General features: G+C 39.8%; 1 protein-coding gene and 1 long non-coding RNA gene across 3 annotated transcripts in view; one reads left to right on the forward strand and one right to left on the reverse strand.

The window, feature by feature from the left end:
- VEPH1 (ventricular zone expressed PH domain containing 1) overlaps positions 1–23754 on the forward strand; it is a 249409-nt gene that overhangs the window by 57996 nt on the left and 167659 nt on the right. For both annotated transcript variants that reach the window (XM_043595043.1, XM_043595042.1), the window contains exons 5-6: positions 5255–5421; positions 18929–19138. In XM_043595043.1, coding sequence (XP_043450978.1) covers positions 5255–5421; positions 18929–19138 — 377 coding nt within the window. The remainder of the gene's footprint in view (positions 1–5254; positions 5422–18928; positions 19139–23754) is intronic.
- On the reverse strand, positions 18150–20240 carry LOC122491808. The gene is made up of 2 exons (XR_006299447.1): positions 19973–20240; positions 18150–19346 (listed from the first exon to the last, which is right to left on the reverse strand). It is a non-coding gene; the product is annotated as an uncharacterized LOC122491808 (long non-coding RNA).

Here is a 23754-nt window from a genome sequence, read left to right on the forward strand (position 1 = left end):
AAACATAAGAACCTAGAAATGTTCAAAGTAAAAATTTTACAAGGCCAAGGGGAGAATGTATGAAACAGGTACATTTCAAAAAAGCTAGAATAGTTATATTAATATCAATCAAAAATAGACTTTAAGGGAAAGAGAATAAAGTATGATAAACACTTTACCAGGAAGATATCTCAGAATTATTTAGTAACATAGTTTCAAAAAATATATGCTGAAGACTGACAAAATAATGAGAAACTGAAAAATCTATAATTATAGAGATTTTAATAGAAGTCTTTCATAACTATGTCCACTTCTGTGATAACTGATCAAATTACAAAAACGCTGCTAAAGGATAAAGAAACCTAAACTATATAAAGTTCTATATAAAATGAAATATATAGAACATTGCTCAGAAAGTTTGCTAAGCAAGTTCTACCAAACATTCAAGGAACATATAATCCTCATCTTACACAAACTGCTTCTGAGAATAGAGTATGCGGGAATGCGCTACATTCTTTCTATAACTTTTTATAACTTTAGTAACTAGGATACTAAAAAGAGACAAGGACAGTACAAGAAAGGAAGGCCAGTCTTATTCAAGAACACAAATGCAAAAGCTCTAAATAAAATATTAGCCAAACATACTCAACAATATAAGCATAAAAATACATTATAACCAAGTTGAGTTTATTCCAAGACTGCAAGACTCATGTAAATATTAGAATTATCTATTAATTTATTACATTAATAATTTAAACGAGAAATCATGTAATCATGTCAACAGATGCAGAAAAACATTTAATAAAATTCAACAGTAATTTATATACAAACTAGAAAACAGAAACTTAAACTGATAAAACAGAAATGCCAAAATCGATAGAAACATATACATACATAATAATGAATCCTTAGAAACATAATTTTTAAAAACAGGAATAACAAAAGGATATCCGTAGACACTGGTTCTACTCATAGACCATTAGAGGTCTCAGCCAGTAAAAGTAGGACAAAAAAAAGAAACATAAGATATAAAAACAGAGAAAAGAGACAAAGGCATCATCAATTATTATGAGTTGATTACCTATAAACAGCAAATCTAAGAGACTCTGAAGACAGATTATTAAGAGAAGTGAGCAAGCTTTGCTGGCTGAAAGAACACACAAAAATCAGTGTTTTCTTAATACCAGCAGACAATTGATAGAACATTTTTTAAAGCTTCCATTTATTTACAATAGCAACAACAAAAATGAGATACCTGGGAACCAATTTAATAAAAGATACATACAACACAACTAATATCACAAATTGAAGACATTTTTTAAAACCCTACGTGGATGAAGACATTTTTTATTGAAGACATTTTTTAAAACCCTACGTGGATGGAAGGCCATGTTCTTGAATGGGAAGACTTGCTTTCACAAAGATGTCAATTATCCCAAATTAGTCCGTACATTCAGTGTGGGGGAAAAAAATGCCAATCTAGTTTTTTGAGGAAGTTGACAAACTAATGGTAAAATTTATATAAAGGAGCCAAGAGGAATTTGAAGTAGAGGATGAAGAAATTTGTCCTATGAGATATAATGATTTATTATAAACATTTTGTAATTAAGAAAAAGTATAATTGGTGACACTATGATAAATATCCAGACACAGACCCAGATACATGAGAAACTTTCTGCATGAAAAAGGTATTAAAAATCAGAAGGGAAACAACTGACAACTTGATAAATGGAGCTAGGGCAATTGTTTATATATACACAAAAATCTCTCCCTCATGTACAAAAGTAAGTCCCAGCTGGATTAAAGACAAATATGAGAAACAAAATCATAATGCTTTTAGGAGAAAATTTTTATGAACCTAGGGTAGAGAAAGATATCTCAATAACAAAAAAAAAATACAAACTATGAAGAAATTTTAAAAATCAACTACATTAACATTGCAACTTTAAAAGCAATCAGCAAAAAACTAGTATACAGAATAAATAAATGCCTTCTACAAATCAAGAGGAAAATATAAACATCGCAAGTGAAAATAGGCAAAGGATATGAATGGTCAAATCACAAGAGGGGAAATGACCTGTGAGCCTATTAAAAGGGTACTTAGTCACACAAGCAATTAAGGAAATGAAAATGAAAACAAGCACACACAAAAAAATGAGGTACCATCTCACACTCCATCAGACTGGCAAAAACCGATGTCTGTCAAGACCAAATGTTGGCAAAGATATGGAGCAACAGAAACACTCATGCCGCTGGTGGGTGTGTGAATTGTTATAGTCATGATGGTAGGCAGGATAGTGCCCCCCAAGTGTTCATGTCTTAATCCCCACAGCCTGTGGACAGGTTATGTTTCACTGCATTGAAAATGGAACTAAGATTGCTACATAAGATAGGGAGATAATCCTAGATTATACACATGGGCCAGCGTAATCATAAGCATTCTTAAAAGTGGAAGAGAGAGGCAGAAGGGAGAATCAGAGAAAGAGATTGATGATGATAGCAGCAGAGTCAGAGGACTTGCTCTGTTGCTGACTTTGAAGATGGAGGAAGGGAACTCTAAGGAATGCTGACGGTTTCCAGAAACTAAAGAAGCCGAGGAAATAAATTCTCTTCTACCACCTCCAAGAAGGAACCTGACCCTTCCAATGCCTGGATTTTAGCCCAGTGAGACTCATGTCAGACTTTTGAACTATAGAAATATATAATAAATTTGTGTTGTTTTGGCCCACTAAGCTTCTGGCAATTTCTCATGACAGCAATAGAAAACTAATACAACCACATTGCAAAGAAATTTTGAAACATCTAGAAGCTTAACTCCCAGGGACAAAACCACTGCTTTGCCACTTAATTATGGGGTATAGGGGACATCAGCATCACCTGAGAGCTCGTTAGAAATTCAGATTCTCAAGCCCAAACCCTTAACCTGCGGAATCAGTACCTATGGTTTAACAAGATACTCAGGTGATTTCTAAGCACATTAAGCTCAGAAGCAGTACCCTAGCGAAGATCTCCCATTTATACACAAAGAAATAGGTATAAAAACTGCCACGTTGTTGGTAAAAGCTAATTATAATAATCATCATATTCAAAATAATCATAGTAATGTCTCTCAACCATTGAGTGTATGAATAAATTGAATATACAATAGAATACCATACAGCTGTGGGAAAGCTCCTTGGAGCAAAACTTCAACACAATGTTGAATGTACAAAAAGTTAGCTATTACAAAGAGATTTATACAGTGTGAATTTTACTGATATAAAGTTTTAAAGCATGAAAAACAACACTGTAAAATTCTCGTTGGTGCATATACGCATACAACGAAAGTGTAGAAACATTCCTGAAGATGATAAATACCAACTTTAGGATGGTGGTTGCCTCTGGAGAGAAAAAGATAGGAGTGTGACAGGAAGCAATTCTGGCACGAGGTTGTTTTGAAAAGATGGTTGGTGTGCACACCCTTGTTCTTTATATTATTGCCTACATTTATCTAATGGCTTCAAACATTCCATGATTTAAAAATATATTAGTTTATAAATGGGATAGATAGGATTTCTATACCTATATCAGTTTCTAACTCAAAAAAAAAAAGGTTTTAAAAAATTTATTAATATGTATTTGTTTGGGGGAGCGTGCAAGTGGGGGAGGGGCAGAGAGAGAGGGACAGAGGATCCAAAGTGGGCTCTTCCCTGGCAGCCTGACAACAGTGAGCCCTATGTGGGGCTCGAACTCATAAACGGAGATCATGAGTTGAAGTTGGATGCTCAACCGACTGATCCACCCAGGTGCCCCTCAAAAAAGTTTTTATGCATTTATTTTTTTGCATCATTTGATAGAAATTCAAGTCAGCTGACAATGACTAATCTGGAGTTTTCCCCTTCAGGGCTCTCAGGACGTTTAGTGAGTGAGTATTGTACCAAAAAGCCTTACACCAGTTTCCTCTCTTCAATTCCAACGACAGTCCTATTTATCACAAACTTTTTTAGAGATTGATCAGGACGTCTCCACAACTAAGTTCTATGATCAAATGTACCCTGTACATTACATTTAAAATTCCTGATCCTTTAAAGAAAACTCTTGGTTAAAATAGAAAACAAACAAAATAAAGCAATGTTTTGGGACGGACACAACATTTTTTTAAAAGAAAACTCTGAGTATATTTCCAATACCTTGTACTCTGTGAACTCTTATACTGTCCAAAATCTGCTGGAGACCAATTCTATGAACCGCATGTGAGAAAAACAATTCTCATTATTTATCATCTCCCATAATCATTCAGTTTGATCCAGAATCACCCTTCTATTAAATTTAGTCACTGATATTCTGAAAATGATGACTTTCTTTCCTTAATTCTCACATCTAAATGTCCTTTACATATAGACAGGTCCTACCATTTAAGAAAGGTCTACATATGTGTAATCACTTCTGTTTATTGATTCCTTCTGTGTATTTCTTCTGTATACAAAGCCAAATTTAAAGTAAATAGACACAAGAAAATTTTTGTTCAAGAAATCCCTAGAAACCAATTCTCCTGAGACGTGTAAGTACTTAAGAGGATTCTGAGGGGGAAAAAAATCCATACCATAAAGTGATAAGCAGATGTTTCCCATATGTTGTTTGCAGATAAGTCTCTGTAGCTTATGCAGTATCTTTTCTTGAGATTTTGCCGTTTTAAATCCAGTTGTCCCTACATGTCTTTGAGGTAAATCATGTGTGACAAACAAAGCTGAATCTAAACTTCCCTTGAAATAGTGCAGAAATTGGGGATTTAAATTTGCATTGCTACTTTTCTAACTATTCATAAAAATAGAGCATAGTTTCCATATGTCAGGAAGAAGATGCCTCCGTATCTCTCAGGAAGGTGAATACATTCCTCTGTGCTCTTTTTTTGGTTCAGTTTCATTTAGTCTCATGCTTACGGCATTGCTTAGTTTTCATTTAAACAGCATCCAAATGTTGTGTCTCATCAGGAATTCTTTATCAGAACTGTTTCCTTCTTAAGGGTGTGGTCCGGTTACTGTCAAATTTTCCTCTTTCCCCGTGGTGCATTACTCAGGAAAATTTTTCATTAGATAATAAATAAATAAAATATTCCCTTTTATGGAATCAGTTTAAGCCATGCTCTAGTGATTTTCCAGGATACGATACTGTGTTATTTTTAGCAGAAGACTTGGCCATTTAATGAATAAGTGCAAAGTTTACTGAATTGACACTAATGGTGCTTCTACTGATTGGGAGCTAATAGTCATCATTCTTGGTATTGTTCTTTCAACAGGTAATGCCATGTTGTTGAGGGTGTTACCTGCTGTGTATGAAAAGCAGCCTCAGCCAATTAACAGACACCTGACAGAACTCCTGGCCTTGATGTCTCAGCTGGAACAACCAGAACAGTACCATCTTCTACGGCTTTTACATGTAGCTGCAAAGAGAAAGCAACCAGAGGTAAAAAGTACACCATATACATGATGGTCCACATAACCATGCATGTTTCTGGGTTTGTGAGCAGGATGTGTGCTTCAGGCTTCCTCCCTCATGTGTCTAAACACACCTATCCTTCCATGAAAGCACTCATTCACTTTTTCTATAACTGTGAAAGTGAGGAGGTAGGTGATGGCAGAGGTTGAGTACTGTTATGGGTCCCCAGAGAAACAGAACCGTTAGGATACATATATCATGAACAATTGGAATTGGCTTATGCGATTATGAGGCTGAGAAGTCCACAAGTCCCACAAATGCCCCTTACAAAGTGCCATTTGTAAGTTGAGGACCCAGGAAAACAAGTGGTGTAGTTCCAGCCTGAGTCCAAAAGCCTGAGAACCAGGAGAACCAACGGCTTAAGTTTTGGTCCAAATCTGAAAACTTTAGAACCCGATGGCTGATGGTGTAAGTCACAGTTCAAGAGCAGGAGAGGACCAATGTCACTGTTCAACCAGTCGCATTCAGGCCCTCAGCAGTTTAGATGAGGCCCACCCACATTGGGAAGGGCAATCTGCTTTACTCATTCTACCAATTTAAATGCCAGACTGATTGGGAAATACTCTCGCAAACATACCTAGAATAGTGTTCAGGCAAATATGTGGGCACTGGATGACCCAGTGAAATTGATACATAAAATTAACTTTAACCGGTAGAGTACTAAAAACAGAAGAAAGAACAAACAAATCTACAGCCATTGCAGAACAACCTTAATTGAAGTTTGGTGTGGCCATGCAGTCCCAGGAATCTATACTTTCTCAGATAGGGCCAAAGGAATGACCTGCACATGGGGAAATCAGTCTACAGTGAGAGCAAAGTCTCATTTTCTAGACGGCAAGTTAGTTGTTTTTTTGGAATCAAATAAAATATTAAAATAATTAGGATAATTGTGATTATCAGTAACAGAACACCCAATCCATGCTGGCTTAAATAATGAAAGGAATTTATTAGCTAATGTGATGGGGGGAAAAAAAACCCTTAAGATGAGATTTGATCCAGCAGCTCAAATGATATGAAGACAACAATTTTCCTGTCCTCTATTTCTCAGATTTGATTTCTGGTTTTGGCTTCTATTTTCTGCAGGCTTTGACCTGTGGGCTTCAGACAGGTACCAGGGGCTCTCTAGGCACTGGCTTCTTCTACCCCCTCCACCACCAACAACAACATCCAAACAAAAGTCCTGATAGTCTCTGTTTAGGACACACACTCTACCCCTGACGCTTCTGCTACCCCTCAAGGATACTCAGAGACTAGAGGCTACCAGGAAGAGGAAAGTAGAAATGGATTACGGAGGGTACCAAAACATGTGTACGAGTAAGATTAAAGGTCAACTCCAGGTCATATCACTTATGGCTGTATCCTGCTTCGTTTCTTGATAATGTCAATACCCGCCACTTGAAAAATCAGTGAACATTAGGTGAATACTGGAACATTTGAATTCAACATTCAAATTATTCAAGGAAAGACAGGCAAAATGGTCATATGCGTTATTAACTATAATAGTCTGCAAATGCCTTGTGGTAAGGAACTCTTTCTTCTTTTCTTCTGTATCCCAGACCTTGGCATAGTGTCTGATAGCACTCAATAAACATTCATAAAACCAAACAGAATAAAACAGAGTGGTAAGTGTTCTGCAAATGGTATAAACAGAAGGGGTGGCAATGAATTCTGCCTTAGGTAGAAGAAATAGGTGACATGAAGATTCATAACTGGAGTGGCATCAAGGCCAGACCTTGGAGAATGGGAGGTTTTGTTTCAAGTGGAGCAGAGGGGCAAAGGATCTTGAGGAAGTAGAGATGGGGCTGGGAGTCTTGGACACTGGAGAGCAGACTTGAACCCTACTCATGGAAATTTCGATTCAGTAGGTCTGGGTACCCAGATCCTGCCTTTTACAAGTTCCCAGGTGATGCTTCTCCTGCTGCTCCAAGGACCACACTTTGAGTAGCTAGACTAGAGGTTGGGCAGAAGACTGGGAGCATCCATGTCACCTGGTGTACATTTTTGCTTTTGCCCTCAGAACAATATATATCATTATTTTTGCATGTCTGTCTTTCCCAGTGCACTCTAAACTCCTTGAGGGGCCTGTGTCTGCATATTTATATATACTCTCTAGCATAGTGCCGGAGGCATAGTAGGATTTCAATAAAATGTTGAATTCAGAAATGAATAAATGACCAAAAGAGACCAAAGAGATTGGAGAACATGAAGAATCAGGGAGAAGTTGTGTTGTGGTCTCCAAAGGGTGTAAAGTGACTCAACAGGATCAAGATCCAGAGAAGTAAATGAGTCTGGAGATTGGAAATGTCCTTAGATTTGGCAACCGGGACTCCCCAGGACACTGTCTTTGTGGGTGGGGTGAGAAGTGGCAGTCATCGTCATGGACTGTGTGTGGAGAGAAGGTTAGGAACTGACTGCATGAGTGTACAAGTTTAAAGAAAATAAGGAGAACTAAAGAACAATCCAATAACAACGAAGAGATTGAAGATGTGGAACAAAACACTAGCTAGAATCAGATGCTTGAGGAAGTTAGGGAATGAATTCCAGAGCACAAGTGGAGGAATCAGTTTGGGAAAGGATTAAGGACAGAAAGTTTGAGCAAAACTGTAGTTGAGTTTGGGCAAGGAATAGAGTTGAAAGATCACTGGATCACCTAAACGGAGGCTTGGAGTGAGGGACAGAGAAGGGCTGAGGTATTTGTTTCCCATTAACACAAATGCAGTGGTTTAAAACAGCACAAATTTATTTACTGCTCTTGAGATCAGAAGTCCAAAATGGTTCAGCAGGGCTGTATTCCTTCTTGAGACTCTAGAGGATAATGTTTCCTTGCCTTTTCAGCTTCTGGGGGCTGCTTGCATTCCTCAGCTCATGGCCTACATCCCTCTCCCCTCTTATTTTCTCATCACACCTCCTCCAACTCTGAGTCTCCTAGCCTCCATCTTCTAAGGGTCCTTGTAATTACATTGGTGCCACCCAGAAGATCCAGGATTATCTCTTCATCTCAAGACCTTTAACTTAACTATACCTACAGAGTCCTCTTTGCCACATAAGGCTACATCATCACAGGTTCTGGGGATTAGGGTGTGCACATCTTTGTGGAGTCATTATTTTGCCTACCACAGATAGAGCCTGGAGACCAGATGATAGGGAAATTGGGGGGGGGGGCGGCGGGGAGTGTGATTAAAAGGCCAAACTTGGTTTCATAAAAGAGGCAGCTGGCATACCATTTTATCTGCAGCCTGCAAGCAAGAGCAAAACACAGTTTTTGGAAAAGAAGGTTCAATAAAAATTCAAGGGGGATCTGGAGAGAATAACTTAGTTCAATTTATTTCCCATGGGCTAAAGGCTGGACATGAAAGTAAATTAAACCAGGGGAAGGCTCACTTACAAGAAGGGGGAGGGAAAAGTCTTGGGATCTCCCTACCTAAAAAGGTGGGGTCGAAGAGTGAGGATGGCCCCAAATGTGACATTCAAAGAGGTCCCGTCAGACATCTGGTGGCCTCTGATGGCCTGAAGACTCAGGAAAGGACTTAGGAGGCCATTTATAAGGCCCCTGACATCTGCCCATTCTCATAGGGTCTCTTTTACTCCCAACACTTTGAAAATTATACAGTCCTAAGCACCTACAGATGGGCACTCTCAAAGCACTGAGGTTTTACAAATGTTCTTCACCTGGAATGTCCTTCCCTCACCACTACCACTCTTTCTGGGATGACTATTCCTGGACTTTAGACAGATACTTAGATGTCAGTTTCTTACCAATAATCTTATCTGACTCCTTCCTTCACCCCCATCTCTGCCTAGCAAATTTCACATTGTAATGACTCTGCCTCTAGTGGTCTCTCTCTCTCTCTCTTTGGACCAACTTGGTTCTGAGGCAAATGCTGGAGACATGAAGACCACCTTGTTCACTACTGTGTCCCTGATGCCCTGCATAGTCCCTGGCATACAGAATTCATTCCATGAATATTTCTTAACACAGATGAGTTAATATTAGTGCCTAAATTTACAGAGGACTTTATCATTCACAAAGGGCTTTTTCTTCTTAAATCTTTTTTAAAATTTTGTAATGCTTATTTATTTTTGAAAGAGGGAGAGAGACAGAACACGAGTGGGGGGAGGGGCAGAAGGAGAGGGAGACACAGAATTCAAAGTAGGTTCCAGGCTCTGAGCTGTCAGCACAGAGCGCGATGCAGGGCTCAAACTCATGAACCGCGAGATCATGATGTGGACACTTAACTGACTGAGCTACCCAGGCACCCCAAGGGCTTCTTTTTTTAGGATCTAGTTCTATCAATTTACTCCTACCAACAACTCTAATGTGTGTTATTTTCCCCTCTGTTTTACACCAGTCAAAATGGTTGTTCTGGGAGGCTAATTTGCCCCCATCACACAGGTAGTAAGAGGTTAAGTGACTGGTCCAGTCCAGGACTCTTACCCCCTAACCCCCTTCTCTCTCCTCAGCTTGGGGAAAAAAACCAAGTAGTCTCCTCTTGAGAGGAGTACAGGCATACCTCATTTTATTGTGCTTCATCATATTGTTGCACTTTGCAGATACTATATTTTTTACAAATTGAAGGTTTGTGGCAACCCTGTGTCAAGCAAGTCTATTGGCACCATTCTTTTCCAACAGCATTTGTTTACTTTGTGTCTCTGCATCACATTTTCATAATTCTTGCAATAATTCGAACATTTTCATTATTATTATATTTGTGATGGTGATCTGTGATCAGTGATCTTTGGTGATATTATTGTAATTGTCTTGGGGTGCCCCAAACCACACCTGTATGAGATGGTGAGCTTAATGGATAAATGTGTGTGTTTTGACTACCCCACCAACTGTCCATCCCCCATCTGTCTCCCTCTCCTAGGGCCCCCCTATTCCCTGAGACACAACACTATTGAAATTAGGCCAGTTAAGAACCCTACAAAACCTCTAAGTGTTCAGGTGAACGGAGGAAGTATCACTTCCAATAAAAAACTAGACGTGAGTAAGCTTAGTGAGGAAAGCACATCAAAAACCGAGACAGGTCAAAAGCGAGGCCTCTTGCACCAAATACCATTCTCTTAGCTAAGTGCAAATGCAAAGGAAGAGTTCTTGAAGAAAACTAAAAGTGCTACTCCACTGAATACATGAGTGATAAGGAAGCAAAACAGACTTATTATTGATGTGGAGATAGTTTGGCTGGTCTGGATAGAAGATCAACTGCGCCGCATCATTTCCTTAAGCCAAAGCCTAATCCAGAACAAGGCCCTAACTCTCTTCAATGCAGGTGAGGAAGCTGCAGAAGAAAAGCTTAAAGGTTGCAGAGGCCAGTTTGTGAGATTTAAGGAAAGAAACCGTCTCCATAACATAAAAGTGCAAAATGAAGCAGCAAGCGCTGATGTAGAAGTGTAGAAAGTTATGCAGAAGATCTAGCTGAGATAAGTAATGAAGGTGGCAACACTAAACAGCAGATTTTCAGTGTTGATAAAACAGCTTTCTATTAGAAGATGCTATCTAGGACTTTCACTGCTAGAGAGGAGATATCAATGCCTGGTTTCAAAGCTTCAAAGAACAGACTTCTCTTTTTTTTTTAAATTTTTTTTTTAAATGTTTATTTGTTATTGAGAGACAGAGAGAGACAGAGCATGAGCAGGGGAGGAGCAGACAGGGAAGACACAGAATCCGAAGCAGGCTCCAGGCTCTGAGCTGTCAGCACAGAGCCCGACGCGAGGCTCAAACTCACAAACCACGAGATCATGAGTTGAGCCGAAGTCGGTCACTCAACCAACTGAGCCACTCAGGTGCCCCCAGACTTCTCTTTTGTTAGAGGCTAGTGCAGCTGATGACTTTCAGTTGAAACCAGTGCTTACTGACCATTTTGAAAATCCTAGGCTCTTAAGAATTAAGCTAAATCTACTCCCAGATTTGGAACAACAAGTCCTGGTTGACAGCACATCTGTTTACAACATAGTTAACTAAATATTTAAAGCCCACTGTTGAGACTTAGAGCTCAGAGAGAGAGAGAGAGAGAGAGAGAGAGAGAGAGAGAGAGAGATTCTCTTCAAAATGACTGCTCATTGACAATGCACTCTATCACCCAAGAGCTCTGATGGAGATATACAATGAAATTAAAGTTTTCATGCCTGCTAACTAACACAACAACCATTCTGCAGCCTATGGATCAGCCTATGGAGTGATTTGAACTCTCAAGTATTATTTAAGAAATATATTCCATAAGGCTCTAACTCACATAGATAGTGATTCCTCTGATGTATCTAGGCAAAGTAAACTGAACCCCCCCTGGAAAGAAGTTACCATTCTAGATGTTAGTAAGAATATGCATGGTTCATGGGAAGAGGTAAAAATATCAACATGAACAGTAGTTTGGAAGAAGTTGATTTCAACCTTCATAGATGACTTTGAGGGGTTCTAGACTTCAGTGGAGGAAGTAATTGCAGATATGGTAGAAATAGCATAAGAACTAGAATTAAAAGTGGAGCCTGAAGATGGGACTGAATCGCTACAATTTCATGATAAAACTTTAAGAGATGAAGTTTTGCTTCTTTTGGATGAGCAAAGAAAGTGGTTTTTTTGAGCTGGGATCTACTCCTGGTGAAGATGCTGTGAAGATTGTTGAAACGGCAACAAAAGATTTAGAATGTTACATAAACTTATGATAAAGCAGCATCAGGGTTTGAGAGGACTTATTCCAATTTTGAAAACAGTTCCACCCTGGGTAAAATGCTACCAAACAGTATCACATGGTACAGGGAAATGATTTGTGAAAGGAAGAGTCAACTGATGTGGCAAACTTCACTGCTGTCTTAAGAAATTGCAACAGACACCCCAACCTTCAGCAACCACCACCCTGATCAGTCAGTAGCCATCAATATAAAGACAAGACCCTCTACCAGCAAAAAGCTTACAACTCATTAAAAGCTCATGATTTTAACAATAATGTATTTTTAATTAAAGCGTATATATTTTTAGACATAATACTATTGCCCACTTAATAGACTAGAGCATAAACATAACTTTTATATGCATTGGGGAACTAAAAAAATCATTTGAGTCTCTTTATTGTGACATTCGCTTTATTGTGGTGGTCTGGAATATCTCCAAAGTATTACTGTAGTGTTCTCAGCTGGTTACAGGAGGCAGAGGAGAGTAAACAAGGACACTAATAGTGGTTGAACTAATGCCAAGTACCAGACACTGTGTAGGTGTTTTACAACATTATCTCACTTATTCCCCATAACAACCTTTCCTCTGGTAAACAGAAAAGTCAAAGTCTGGAAAGGTTAAGAACTGTGGTGGTACAAAGGAGTGATAGTGAGGTGGCTTTTCACACCCTGCTCATCTGTAGCAGCCCCTCCAATTTTCAAATAGGCAATGTCCATGTCTTCCACTGGCCATTACGGTCACAATGCCTCCCATATGACGGCCATTTACAGAAAATCTGGGGCTGTCACTGGTTAGGTAACTTTTCTAAAGCCATAGAGATAAGCCTGAGGTACATCATAAACCCAATCTAATTCCAGCCATTGAGATCTTTTGACCTCAACACCCTGAAAACTTGAGGCTATAAGGCATGGCTTGTGAAGCAGATGGGGGGTTGAGAGGGCTCAGTAGACAAAGGCGGTCAGAAAGGTGAGCTCTATGGCAGAAGTAGGAGACCTGAACTGAATGAGGAGAGAGTGAAAGCAGAGTCCTGTAGGTGTTGTGCATGCTAAGTGTGGATCCCAGGATGAAGCCACAAGGGTTTAGGAAACAGGCACAGTGATGTGAATGGACCTCACCTGTGCCAGGGCCCTAATGGGTGAGAAGTTGTAGCAGGGGAAGGACCCAACCTCTGTTTCCCACCAGCACTGCCCTTCATGTTAAAGTGGGCTTCCACCTGCCTCCTGCGGCTCGTCATGGGGCTCTTCATGGCTAACACTTGGTTACTGAGGTGTGCAGACAGTGAGCCAGAGACATGCTGGATTCACCTCCTCTCTCTCATGTTCCTTAATTAGTGCGCAAAAAGGAAGGGAGACATATATGGAGAAAGGGAGAGAGGAAATTGAAAACAATGGCAACAATCAGAAATGCAGACTGAGACTTCCAATTTAAGTCTAGTTATTATAACTTCATTGCAGATGAAGCAAGAAGCTAAATGAGACGGGTTTTGACCCTGTGGAACTGGGATTAAAGTGAATTTTTCCTTTCTGCATAAAAGCTATGCCAATGCTCTGTAAATAGGAGGTAAACTGAGCAGGTTCTCCAGTGAAGACAAGGTTGAGATCGCAAAGGTGGCAGAGCTTCAACATCCATATATCTGTGAGCTTCACGTGTGGCTGGCCAGGCAGGTCGGTCCCCTTCCTCCATCACTGCCCTCTGGGTATCCCTCTTTCAGAAAACCATCCTTCTCAGTTAAAGGGAGGCAGTTCCTGGCTAGTGATTCATGGCTGGAACCTCCAGAGAATCCTCAGGGTTCATTTATAGGAAAAGGCTGGGTGGTCAATTTTCCAAGTGGCCTTTTGGGGCTAAGTCTGTATTCTTGGCTGCTATAAACCATGCTGTAACCTAGCCAACAAAAGGAACAGCATTTAGTAACACATAAGAGCCCATCTGTTAGTATCCCCAGGACTTGGGCTTCTAGCCCCAACCGTACAGAGATGAGTGGCAGAAAATAGCAACTTCAGCCCTCTGTTGATTAATGTCCAAACCCAGAGGAACTGCTTTTGTGGTCTGGTCCCTAGAGCAGAGAGTCATTTTCTTGGATTTTCAAGCTTACAGCATTCCTCTTCACATACCTAATCCTGAGGCACCTAACACAGCATCATCATGCTGACAATACTCAGAGGTCACTTTTGGTATTTATTTAAAATAAGCCATTTGCAGAACATTAAGAAGATGGAGTGATGGAATATATAGACTGTTCTACAACAGTCTTTGGAGCAGAACCATAATTTTCAGTATATATATTTTGTCACTATGGTGGGAGTAATTAGTAAATGAAAAGAGTGGCAGTTATTTTATAGGGTTTCGAAGAGTAATAGAAATTGTTAATGCTGGCCAAATCAATTAGAAGAGAAAATTGAGCCCAAGGAAAATTTAAGAGGGAGTACATGCACACACATGTACACATATGTGCACACACACAGTAGCTCTACCTTTTATTATATACATAAAAATTTTAATGTCATTTGCTGCTAATTAAGTTGCTATGTATTGTGGTGCTATGTTTTCAGATGGCCCTACCCTCATGGCCCCATGGCCTGGGCCGATGAGATATGTCCACAAAACTTGAGTTCAGTGGCAAGGTGCTAAAACTGTCAGCAGACTGCTCTGAGAGCACAAAAAAGGCAGCGGTTAATTCCACTCAGGAAGGAATGGAGAGCCAGGGAAGGTGCCTTGCCTGGGCTATTTACTTTAGAGGGTCCTGGTCTGGTCCTCATCTACATGTTCCCCCAGTTTCCACACATCCTGTCACCTAATAAACGTAGTCCAGGTCACTGGGACCTTGGAATTCTTTTCCTGTACATCTCTGTCCGCCTTCTAAGGCTTCAACAGGCCTGGCCCCTGGATCTGTTCTCCCAAGGACAGGCCGTGCCAACAGCATGACCCCACAGGCCTGAGGGGTGTTTTAGATGAACTTGCATTTGTGGGCTGGGGTATTCATATACATGCATACAAGACTCCTTGCAGGACAAAGCCAGGAATAGAAAGAGAAGAGAGGGGCAAGGAATGGGGCCTAGAGGTCATTTCTTTCTGTTCCCTCTATACAGGCCAAAAATTCCAAATTCAAATCAGGCCTCCAAGATTGTTATAAAGGCACATGTGTCAGGTAGAGGGTAGCACCTGAGTATTTGAGTGTGTGGTGTAAGGCCCTTTATTTGCACTCTAGCCCTAGGTCCTGCATGTGTTAGGGTGGGCTATGGGGAAGGCTTCCCAGAAGTAGAGCTCTTTGAGGTGGGCTTTGAAAGCATGAGCATCCTCTCCATGTTTAAGCCACTGTGGGTGATTGGTGGCATGTCGCTGGGTCAGAGTTCATGGTGGAAGAGGCAGTAGATATGCCAGTCAGTGAAGACCCTGGAATGCCATGGCATTGGGATCCCAGCCGTAGGCCATGACAAACCTTTGAAGTCTTGACATGATTAGATAGGACAGCTTGGAAGCTCTTTCGGCGGTCCATGCCATGAGGTTATGGTCTCAACAAAGGCCGTGTCAGCTTGCCCTCTGCTAGACATCTATGCTGTCTTAGTGGCTGCTCTGCTCTCAGTGATGAAAGGCCCTCTCTGAGATATGAAGCAGCTCCCTAGTGAGGCAGCACGAAAGAGACCAGCCTGAGGAAATGCCTGTATTTAGAAAATAAAATTCCTTCTTATCTAAGAATAATCTGTCTAAAGCCCAAAGCGCCACTTTCCTTTCATGTGTGTGATAAACTTCAAGAAATATCTGTCTTTTCTGTCACCATCATGACAAGCTTTTGGGTTATCAGGAAACCACAAAATAATAAATTTTTGTTTAATCAGTAAAATTACTTTATTTACACTATTCAAGTCTTCTCTACTCTTTGCTTCAATGGATTCAACTGTGCCTAAGCATATATATTTGTCTCGAGCCAGCTTTCTTTTTTCTTTCTTTTTCTTTTCTTTTCTTTTCTTTTCTTTTCTTTTCTTTTCTTTTCTTTTCTTTTCTTTTCCTTTCTTTTCTTTTCTTTTCCTTTCTTTTCTTTTCCTTTCTTTTCTTTTCCTTTCTTTTCCTTTTCCTTTTCTTCTTTATTTCTTCCTTTCTTTCTTTTTCTTTTCCTTTTTCTTTTTCTTTTTCTTTATGGTACAGTACATATAGTATACTCTTGTATGGCTTGGGATGTATGGCTGGAGTTTAAATAAAATTGGCATGACTGGAAGCACATGTCACAGAGACCTTCGTGTTCCAGAAATAGGACATGAAGGGTAAGGACTAGGAAATAGAATTTTATAGAATGGGGCAGGAAATGTGTAAGCATTTTCCATTACTAAAAGACTCAGGTTAAATATGCTGCCCTGACCTAGAGCAGCTGGCTGACACTTCTACCTTATGTGCCAGGGATCTCTCTTGGTTTCTCCGGAAGGACATACAACCATTCCCAAATGCATAGGCAACATTTGTAGACCTGTTCAGTCATGTATGCTGTATATCAGAAACTAGCCCTGGCCCTTCCTCCATAAGTACTGGATATGAATATCCAGTTTAAATTTATATGTAGGATAATTTTAGTCCTCTCAAAATGTCTGCTTTCATGTCCCTGTTAGTTATGTTGTATATGACATGTGACAATATATCCATTAAAACATATACAACTATTCAACACTATGGGGTGGGGTGTGGAGGTTATTCAAATGCTAGCCTGTAAAACCATTTAGATTTTTCTTCGTTTGGTTTGTTCCTCAAATATTTATTGACTCAGTTTCTGGCCAGGCTCTGTGCTAGGCTTTGGCTATACAATGGGGTACAAACTCTTATAGAGTTTTTAATCCAGCCTGCAAAACAAACATCTAGACTAGCAATATGAAGAAGGCATGAGAAGGGTTTGCTGGGAGCCATGTAGGGTGTGATAGGGACTTCAGCCAGGGCACTGGATTGAGGAGGAAAGAGAAGGGAGTGGAGGAAGGCTTTTAAAGGCAACAACAGCTAATCCAAAGCCTTACGAATGAGAAGGAGTATCCAGAAAAAAAGGGGCAATAAGAATTACAGGCAGAGTGAATCACGTGAGTACAACCCTAGATGCAAGAGAAATCTTAGCAGGTCAAGAAAACATTTTGGAAAAATCAACATGGTTGAGCTATGATATCTGATGGGATCTGGATGGGGGATACATCTAGAAAAATGGATAGGCATCAGTTTGGAAAAGGTATGTTAAGCCTCTATCTTGAGATCGATGGCAAATCAGTGAACTATTTTAAGCAGAGGAAGGGTTGCTATTGAGGCCACAAGGTAGAGAAGGAATTGGATGGACAAGGCTGATGGCAGAGAGAAGAGTTAGAAAGCTGTTGGAATAACCCAAGTTCAGGATAATTGGATCAGTGGTCTCAGCTTAGATGTGCCTGCTGGGAGAGTACTTCCCTGATGCCAGCTTAACCTAGGGCCCCAGGATAGTCTGTCACAGCACCTTGTATTTTGCTATATGGCATTTATTAAAATTTATAATTATGCATTTCTATTAAAATTACTCGTTTCATGAAATGTCTCATTTACTAGGCAGTGAATTATTCCACTATGGCAGGAATCTGCTAGACTTATTAGCAGCTTTAGCACCTACAATACTACCTTGCAAATAGGAAGGACTCAATAAATATTTGTAAATAAGTGAATGGAGAAATGAATGGAAATTAATGGAAGTGGACAGATCTGTGGCATACTTGGGAGGTGGAATCAGTAGGACTTGGTGGTTGTTTGGAGGAGGCTAATGATAAGGGAAAAAGAACAGTCAAGAATGATTCCCAGACTTCTGACTTGAGTAGCCAGGTAGATAATGGTGCCATTCATGGGGAAAAGAGACACTTGAAGCTAGAGAGGGAAGTGAGAGAAGCAGGGTTTTGGCAAAGGGTGGATTATAAATTTAGCAGGTTGAGCTGAGTATCAGATTCTGTTTTAATACTGGAAGCTACATTTCAAGTCCACCTTACCAAAAAAGTAACCAACCAAAAAAGCAAACCAACAACAAACTAAAAAATCAGCATAGAAGTATAGATGGGCAAATTGTTTTTATTTTTACTGTTCAGTTTCCACGGGTTGTCCTTTCTAATTGTTTTATTTTAGCAGACAAAACAATTCATTAAGTTGTCAGTGTGCAATGTGTCTGTGTATTAACATAGTGACTTTAGTCCACAAAAAGTCACATTTTCTTCAATATGAATTATTGCATCTTTATATTAATACAAGCATTCAAAATCAAGAAAGCCATATAGGGTGTCAGGAATATGGTAGAAATTATTTTACTTCAGTAATATTCTTTCTTAGTACTTTTTTGTGATCAAAATGGAATATTGAAGCAAATTTAAAGGCTGTTTCCTGCTTTCTTATTTTTATTATTAAATATTTCCAAACCATACTTCTCCAATTTGAAGGCTTTCATTGAAGTCATCAAGTATCTTTTGCATATTTATATTGCCCTTTAAGTCGCACTTTTATGGTGGATTGGAGGAAATTTAATGTTCTGGTGAGGATATAACATATCAAAACTTGACTTATGAATAGCAGCTTCTAAACATTTTATAATGTAATGTTGTTACTCTTCAATAGCAGAGCACAGATGAAATGAAAAAGGGAAACAAACTGAAGCCTCTGAAATTTTATTGTAAATTCTAAATTTCAGACTTGTATTTGCTTGAGTTCCAGTGAGGGCAATAATCCCAGAATGTGTTGACTTCAGATTTCATAAAATCAAAAAATATTAAATTAGTCCTGATTTAATTAATTTTCCTCTTTGTTTCTCTTCTCTTCCTCTCTCTTTTCTTTTCATAGGTGGTTCAGAAGTGTATTCCTTTCCTAATCAGACATTTGAAAGACTCAACCCATAATGATGTCATCCTAAACATCCTCATAGAGATAGCAGGCTATGAACCTGTGGCTTTGAACAGTTTTCTTCCAATGCTGAAAGAGATTGGTGAGAGATTCCCCTACCTCATCGGACAAATGGCCAGAATCTATGGAGCTGTGGGGCATGTGGATGAAGTAAGTTTGACTTTTTTTTTTCTCTAAATTCCATTGGCACTTAATCCACTGGGGCCTCTGTGAGCTGCAAATGGGTCCTGGAACTTCTGAGAGCTCCCATTTTTCTTTCAAAACTTTTGCATGGACAGTGGCCTTTGGATCAAGGACACATTATAGCAGAGCTAGGTGGAAGGTTCAGGAAGTAAGGATCTCATTGCTGGAGTGTCACCTGAGGAAGGGAAAGGATTAAAATGGAGGAAGCACTATGACAGATTAAGACCACTTTGTAATAACAATAACCAGTAAAAGAATTTCAACTCATTTCTGGTTGTAGTTCTGCTTAACTGAGGAAACCATCAGTAAGCATAGGGTTAGGCCTCAAACACTACTGATTAAAAGATCCCATAGCCATACTGTCAATAAGTGCCTGCATTCGTTGGTGTATTTTGAGCCCTCCAGATGATGTTACTTGGAAGAGTGAAATAAATGTTCATGGTTGTTTAAAAGGCCTAGCCTAAATATTTGCATAGTAGGATCTTTTGGCAGGAACAACAGGATGCCATCAGTTTGTGGGGATTAGGCGACCGAGAAACGATTTCCAGAAATTCAGGTTCTGAAGGGTGTGCACGCATGCATGTCTGTCTGATGATTTTATATTGGGCTTTAGGACTATTATCTTTTTAAAATAAAAGTAAATATATAATTGATAGAGGGAAGCTTTTATTTTCAGCCACTTACATATAATATAGTTATAAAAATCGTACAACTCTTAAAAGGGAATCCATAGTCCATCAAGTCCAACCTCTTGATTCTACACAAGAGAAAATTAAAGGCAAGAAAAGTTGAATGACTTACCCAGACCGAGACTGGGTTAGTTGGTGACCCCGCTGGAATTAGATCTTTGCTATCCTTGGCACTCTTTTCAAAGTTTGTCTTAGAATGGATCTGTGGTTCTGTTTTATTTTATTTTATTTCTGCTGAGATTTGCAGAGGGCCTAGTGAAGGAGAGGCTTCCTTCTGGTGGAGGGCCTTTGTCCTCTAGCTTCCCAGACGAAGGTGGGAGAGCTGAGCTGCCAAGCAGCCTGTAACCGTCAACATGATGGGGGGATCTTGTAAAAGGATTACTTTGGTGTGGACATGCTGCTTAGTATAATCCCTCTCTATCCACTGCTGCTGGGAATGTCTCACGCCTGCCACCATCTGCCTTCTGGTAACACTTTCCCGTGCCTGTCACCTTGGCTGCCAGGAAAACCCACTAGAGTGCCCAAGTGCTTTTAGGACAACTTCAGCTGACAGCTGTTTGATGGAATCTGCTGACCTTGCAAATTTTTATATGCACCAAAAACTTCAACCTGTGATGTGTGAGACCCTGGAATCTTAAAAAAGTTAACTCTTCCTGCACCTTAATGGTAGTTATTTTCATCACAAATACATTTATGATTCATTAATATGTAGTAATGCACATTAGAAGTGATTAAACTTCCCACAGAAAATGTTACCTGTTAAAACAATAACAAAAAACACACAAACCACATACAATTATGTCACTGTAGGTTTACCTGAACTAAGGCTAACCTGACAGAGAGTAGCCTGTTAGTGTGACTTTTGCATGACCCTAGGTGGGTGCAGTGAGAAGATGGGATCCAAATGGCCAGTGGAATCACTTATTTCACAATTCAGAGAATCAAAATATTTGCCCCTCCCCCATCTCTCATTCTCATATGTCCATGAAGACATCTATGTTTGGGGGAGAAAATTTTTTTTCTCGTGGTTCTGACTCACCTTCTCAACAAATAAAATTCTAGATCAAATACTTTCCAAATGTACCTGGATATCAGGATTACATGGGGAGTTTTTTTTAATAATATAAGTTCTCGGGCCTCATAGAAAATCTACTAAATCAGAATCTCTAGGAAAGGAACCTAGGAATCTGGATTTGTGGGATCTTCTGACAGGTAATTCTTATGCAGCTGTTAGTGGATCAGTATTTGAGATTTCATGATGTCAAGTATTTAAAGCATATTCTATCTTAGACTTAAAATCAGGTCTTGTCCATCACTCTTTATGCCTTTCTCCATCAAGCCATGTGAATCAATTAAGACTTTTCCAGACTACTGATACAGCTGATACTGATACAGTTTAGATTAGGTATGGTTGAGAGTAACACCAAAGTTCAAAATAATAGTGACTTAAACAAATACAGTTATCTATTTCTCTTATACATAAAGAAGTCTAGAAAGCAGTCAGCCTAGAAATACAGGTTTCAGAGACCCAGGTTCCTTCTACTTTATTGCATTGCCTTCCTTGAACACAATAGAAAACACATGACTTCCATGTCATGGTCCAAGGTGGCTACTCGTCTCCACCCATCAAGTCAGTATTTCAGTCAGCAGGAAGGTGAAAAAAAAGAAGGACTCTTCCACATAGTCAAACACAACCTCCTATTCATATCCCATTGCTACCATAGAACAGAACTACATATGACCATACCTAGCTGCAAGGGAGGCTAGAACATGTAGTCTGGATTCAAGTAGTTACATATCAAGAGAGAATCAAGGGCAGAAATAATGATGGAGGTCACGGAATGTCTCTGGTGCAGTTTGGCAAGTCATTTTGTTTCTCTGGGTCTGTTTTCTCTCCTCAAAAATAGCATCCTTGCACAGGCATACCTCCTTTCTGCTCTGATATTCTTGATTTCATTATTCCATTTCCTTTAAGATCAGCCTGACCAAATTACCTATATAAATGTCAGTCAGGCTCCCTTACTGAGATATAATACCCTTCTTATTTGTTTCTAACACTGAAAATATCACCATTTGAAAGTCTTTCTTTTAGTTTTAAAGAATACTAAAGCTCAGATGTCCCAAGAATAAGTGTAGTAGTCTAAGCAGCTATTAACTGATTAATTTGAGTGAATCTGTTCAACTTTCTAAAACTCTCATAGAGCCATATTCCCAAATACCAAAACTAGCAGGGAAGACATATATGTATTTCTGTCCAGCCTCCTTCTAAAAAGAAACATGAAGTTACTGAAGGACATTGCCAGGTGGGCCTGAGGGCAGAAGTTAGGGTCCTGGACACCTATGGAGGAGGGAATTGCAATAAAGAGGAAGTAGCAGGAACTTTGCCCTGGAAAAAAAAACATCATTTTCTGTGTGGAGAACTTGGTCTCTGGTTAGATAAAGATTCATGAGAATATATAAGATATAGAAATGTTTAGGGTGTTAATGATAAGACAGCCACAGTACCCTATTGACCTCAGGCCCTAGGATCCTCTCTCTCATCCTGTCCTGGTTTTGTCTAAAAATTGACTCCATTTAAAAATTTTTCTCTTTGCACAAAAGTAGAATTTCCGGATGTATTCAGGGGTTTCAGCATCAGGTGATTACACTGATAGGATTTAAAAGATTTTGGAAATGCAGAAGAGCCAATCCAACTTTGAGAATCTTGCTCCAACTTTTGGAATGCACAATCTGTGACTGACTGGAGCCTACTGTTTCATCCTGCTTTGTTACCTGGCCTCCAGCAAACTGCATTGTTAGATCCTTAAGAAGAAAAGGGGAGTCTCCTGAGGGTATGCAATCATCAGGTGAGGCATAACCTTGGAGTAGAGCTAGCCTGGAATTAGTCACATGAGTTATTAATCAACTTATGCTTCACCTTCTGTATTTGAATGAAGCCACGTGTGAGAACTGCCAGGCCTGGCTACAGGGGATCCAAGCGGGATGTGCCCTGTCTCTCAAATCAGGGCCCATCTGGGTGGGCACACTGTTTTCAGCAGCTTGATAGCAACATCACGGTTTTTTCATCTGCATTGCACCTCACAGAGGAATAGTTGTATATATAAACCAAAAACTAAAGCCCGATAGATCCTTATACTCACTATCTCCCAAATTACCTCAGGAATTTTTTTTTTCCACCCAAATTTAAGTGAAACCATGTTTAATAGCTTGATAGTGCTTTTGTCAATATGTGAGGCAATACAGTGTCTCCTGAGCCATTTTCAGGTTTGTGCTGACGTACAAAGCACATCTACTGAACAGAGAATAAAATGGAAGAAACACAGGCCAGAGAAACCTGCTTCTGGGGCAACTGATGCATTGTTGCCCCTGAGTTGCCTCTTCCTGTCACTGTCAAGAAAAGGACACAGATGGTTTCCATCATGCCAGGATTTAATCCACCTGTGTGGGATGCTCAGTTGAAGCAGATGCACAAATAAGAAATATCACTATATTAGACATGTCCTCACATTGGCAAAAATGCACAGATCCTTTTGTCTTTCTTCAGTGACAAGTATGCAGTGGAGACGTTAGGAGACAAAGCAGTTCTCAAGAATCCATCCCCAAAGCACCCAACAGTTTGGTGCTACCACATCTCTGGCAAACTCCTAGTCTGACTTAAGTCAAGCCCAAGGCAGCCTCAGCCTTGTTCACTAACAATACAGGAACCAAACCCCGCCCACGATAGGCAAAGAGAGTCATTGCAGATCACTGGGCTAAAGGCAAAAGTGGCACAGACACAGCAGAAGGGCACACATACATAGGAAACACTCCTGAAGCAATAGGTTCTGATGAACAGGGGACAGTGTGCTGCAGGAAGCTAGAGGACCACTTTTTCATGCAGCCACTACTTTCAAG

Source organism: Prionailurus bengalensis, chromosome C2 (assembly GCF_016509475.1).
Source record: "Prionailurus bengalensis isolate Pbe53 chromosome C2, Fcat_Pben_1.1_paternal_pri, whole genome shotgun sequence".
In the NCBI taxonomy this organism is placed as follows: Eukaryota; Metazoa; Chordata; class Mammalia; order Carnivora; family Felidae; genus Prionailurus; species Prionailurus bengalensis.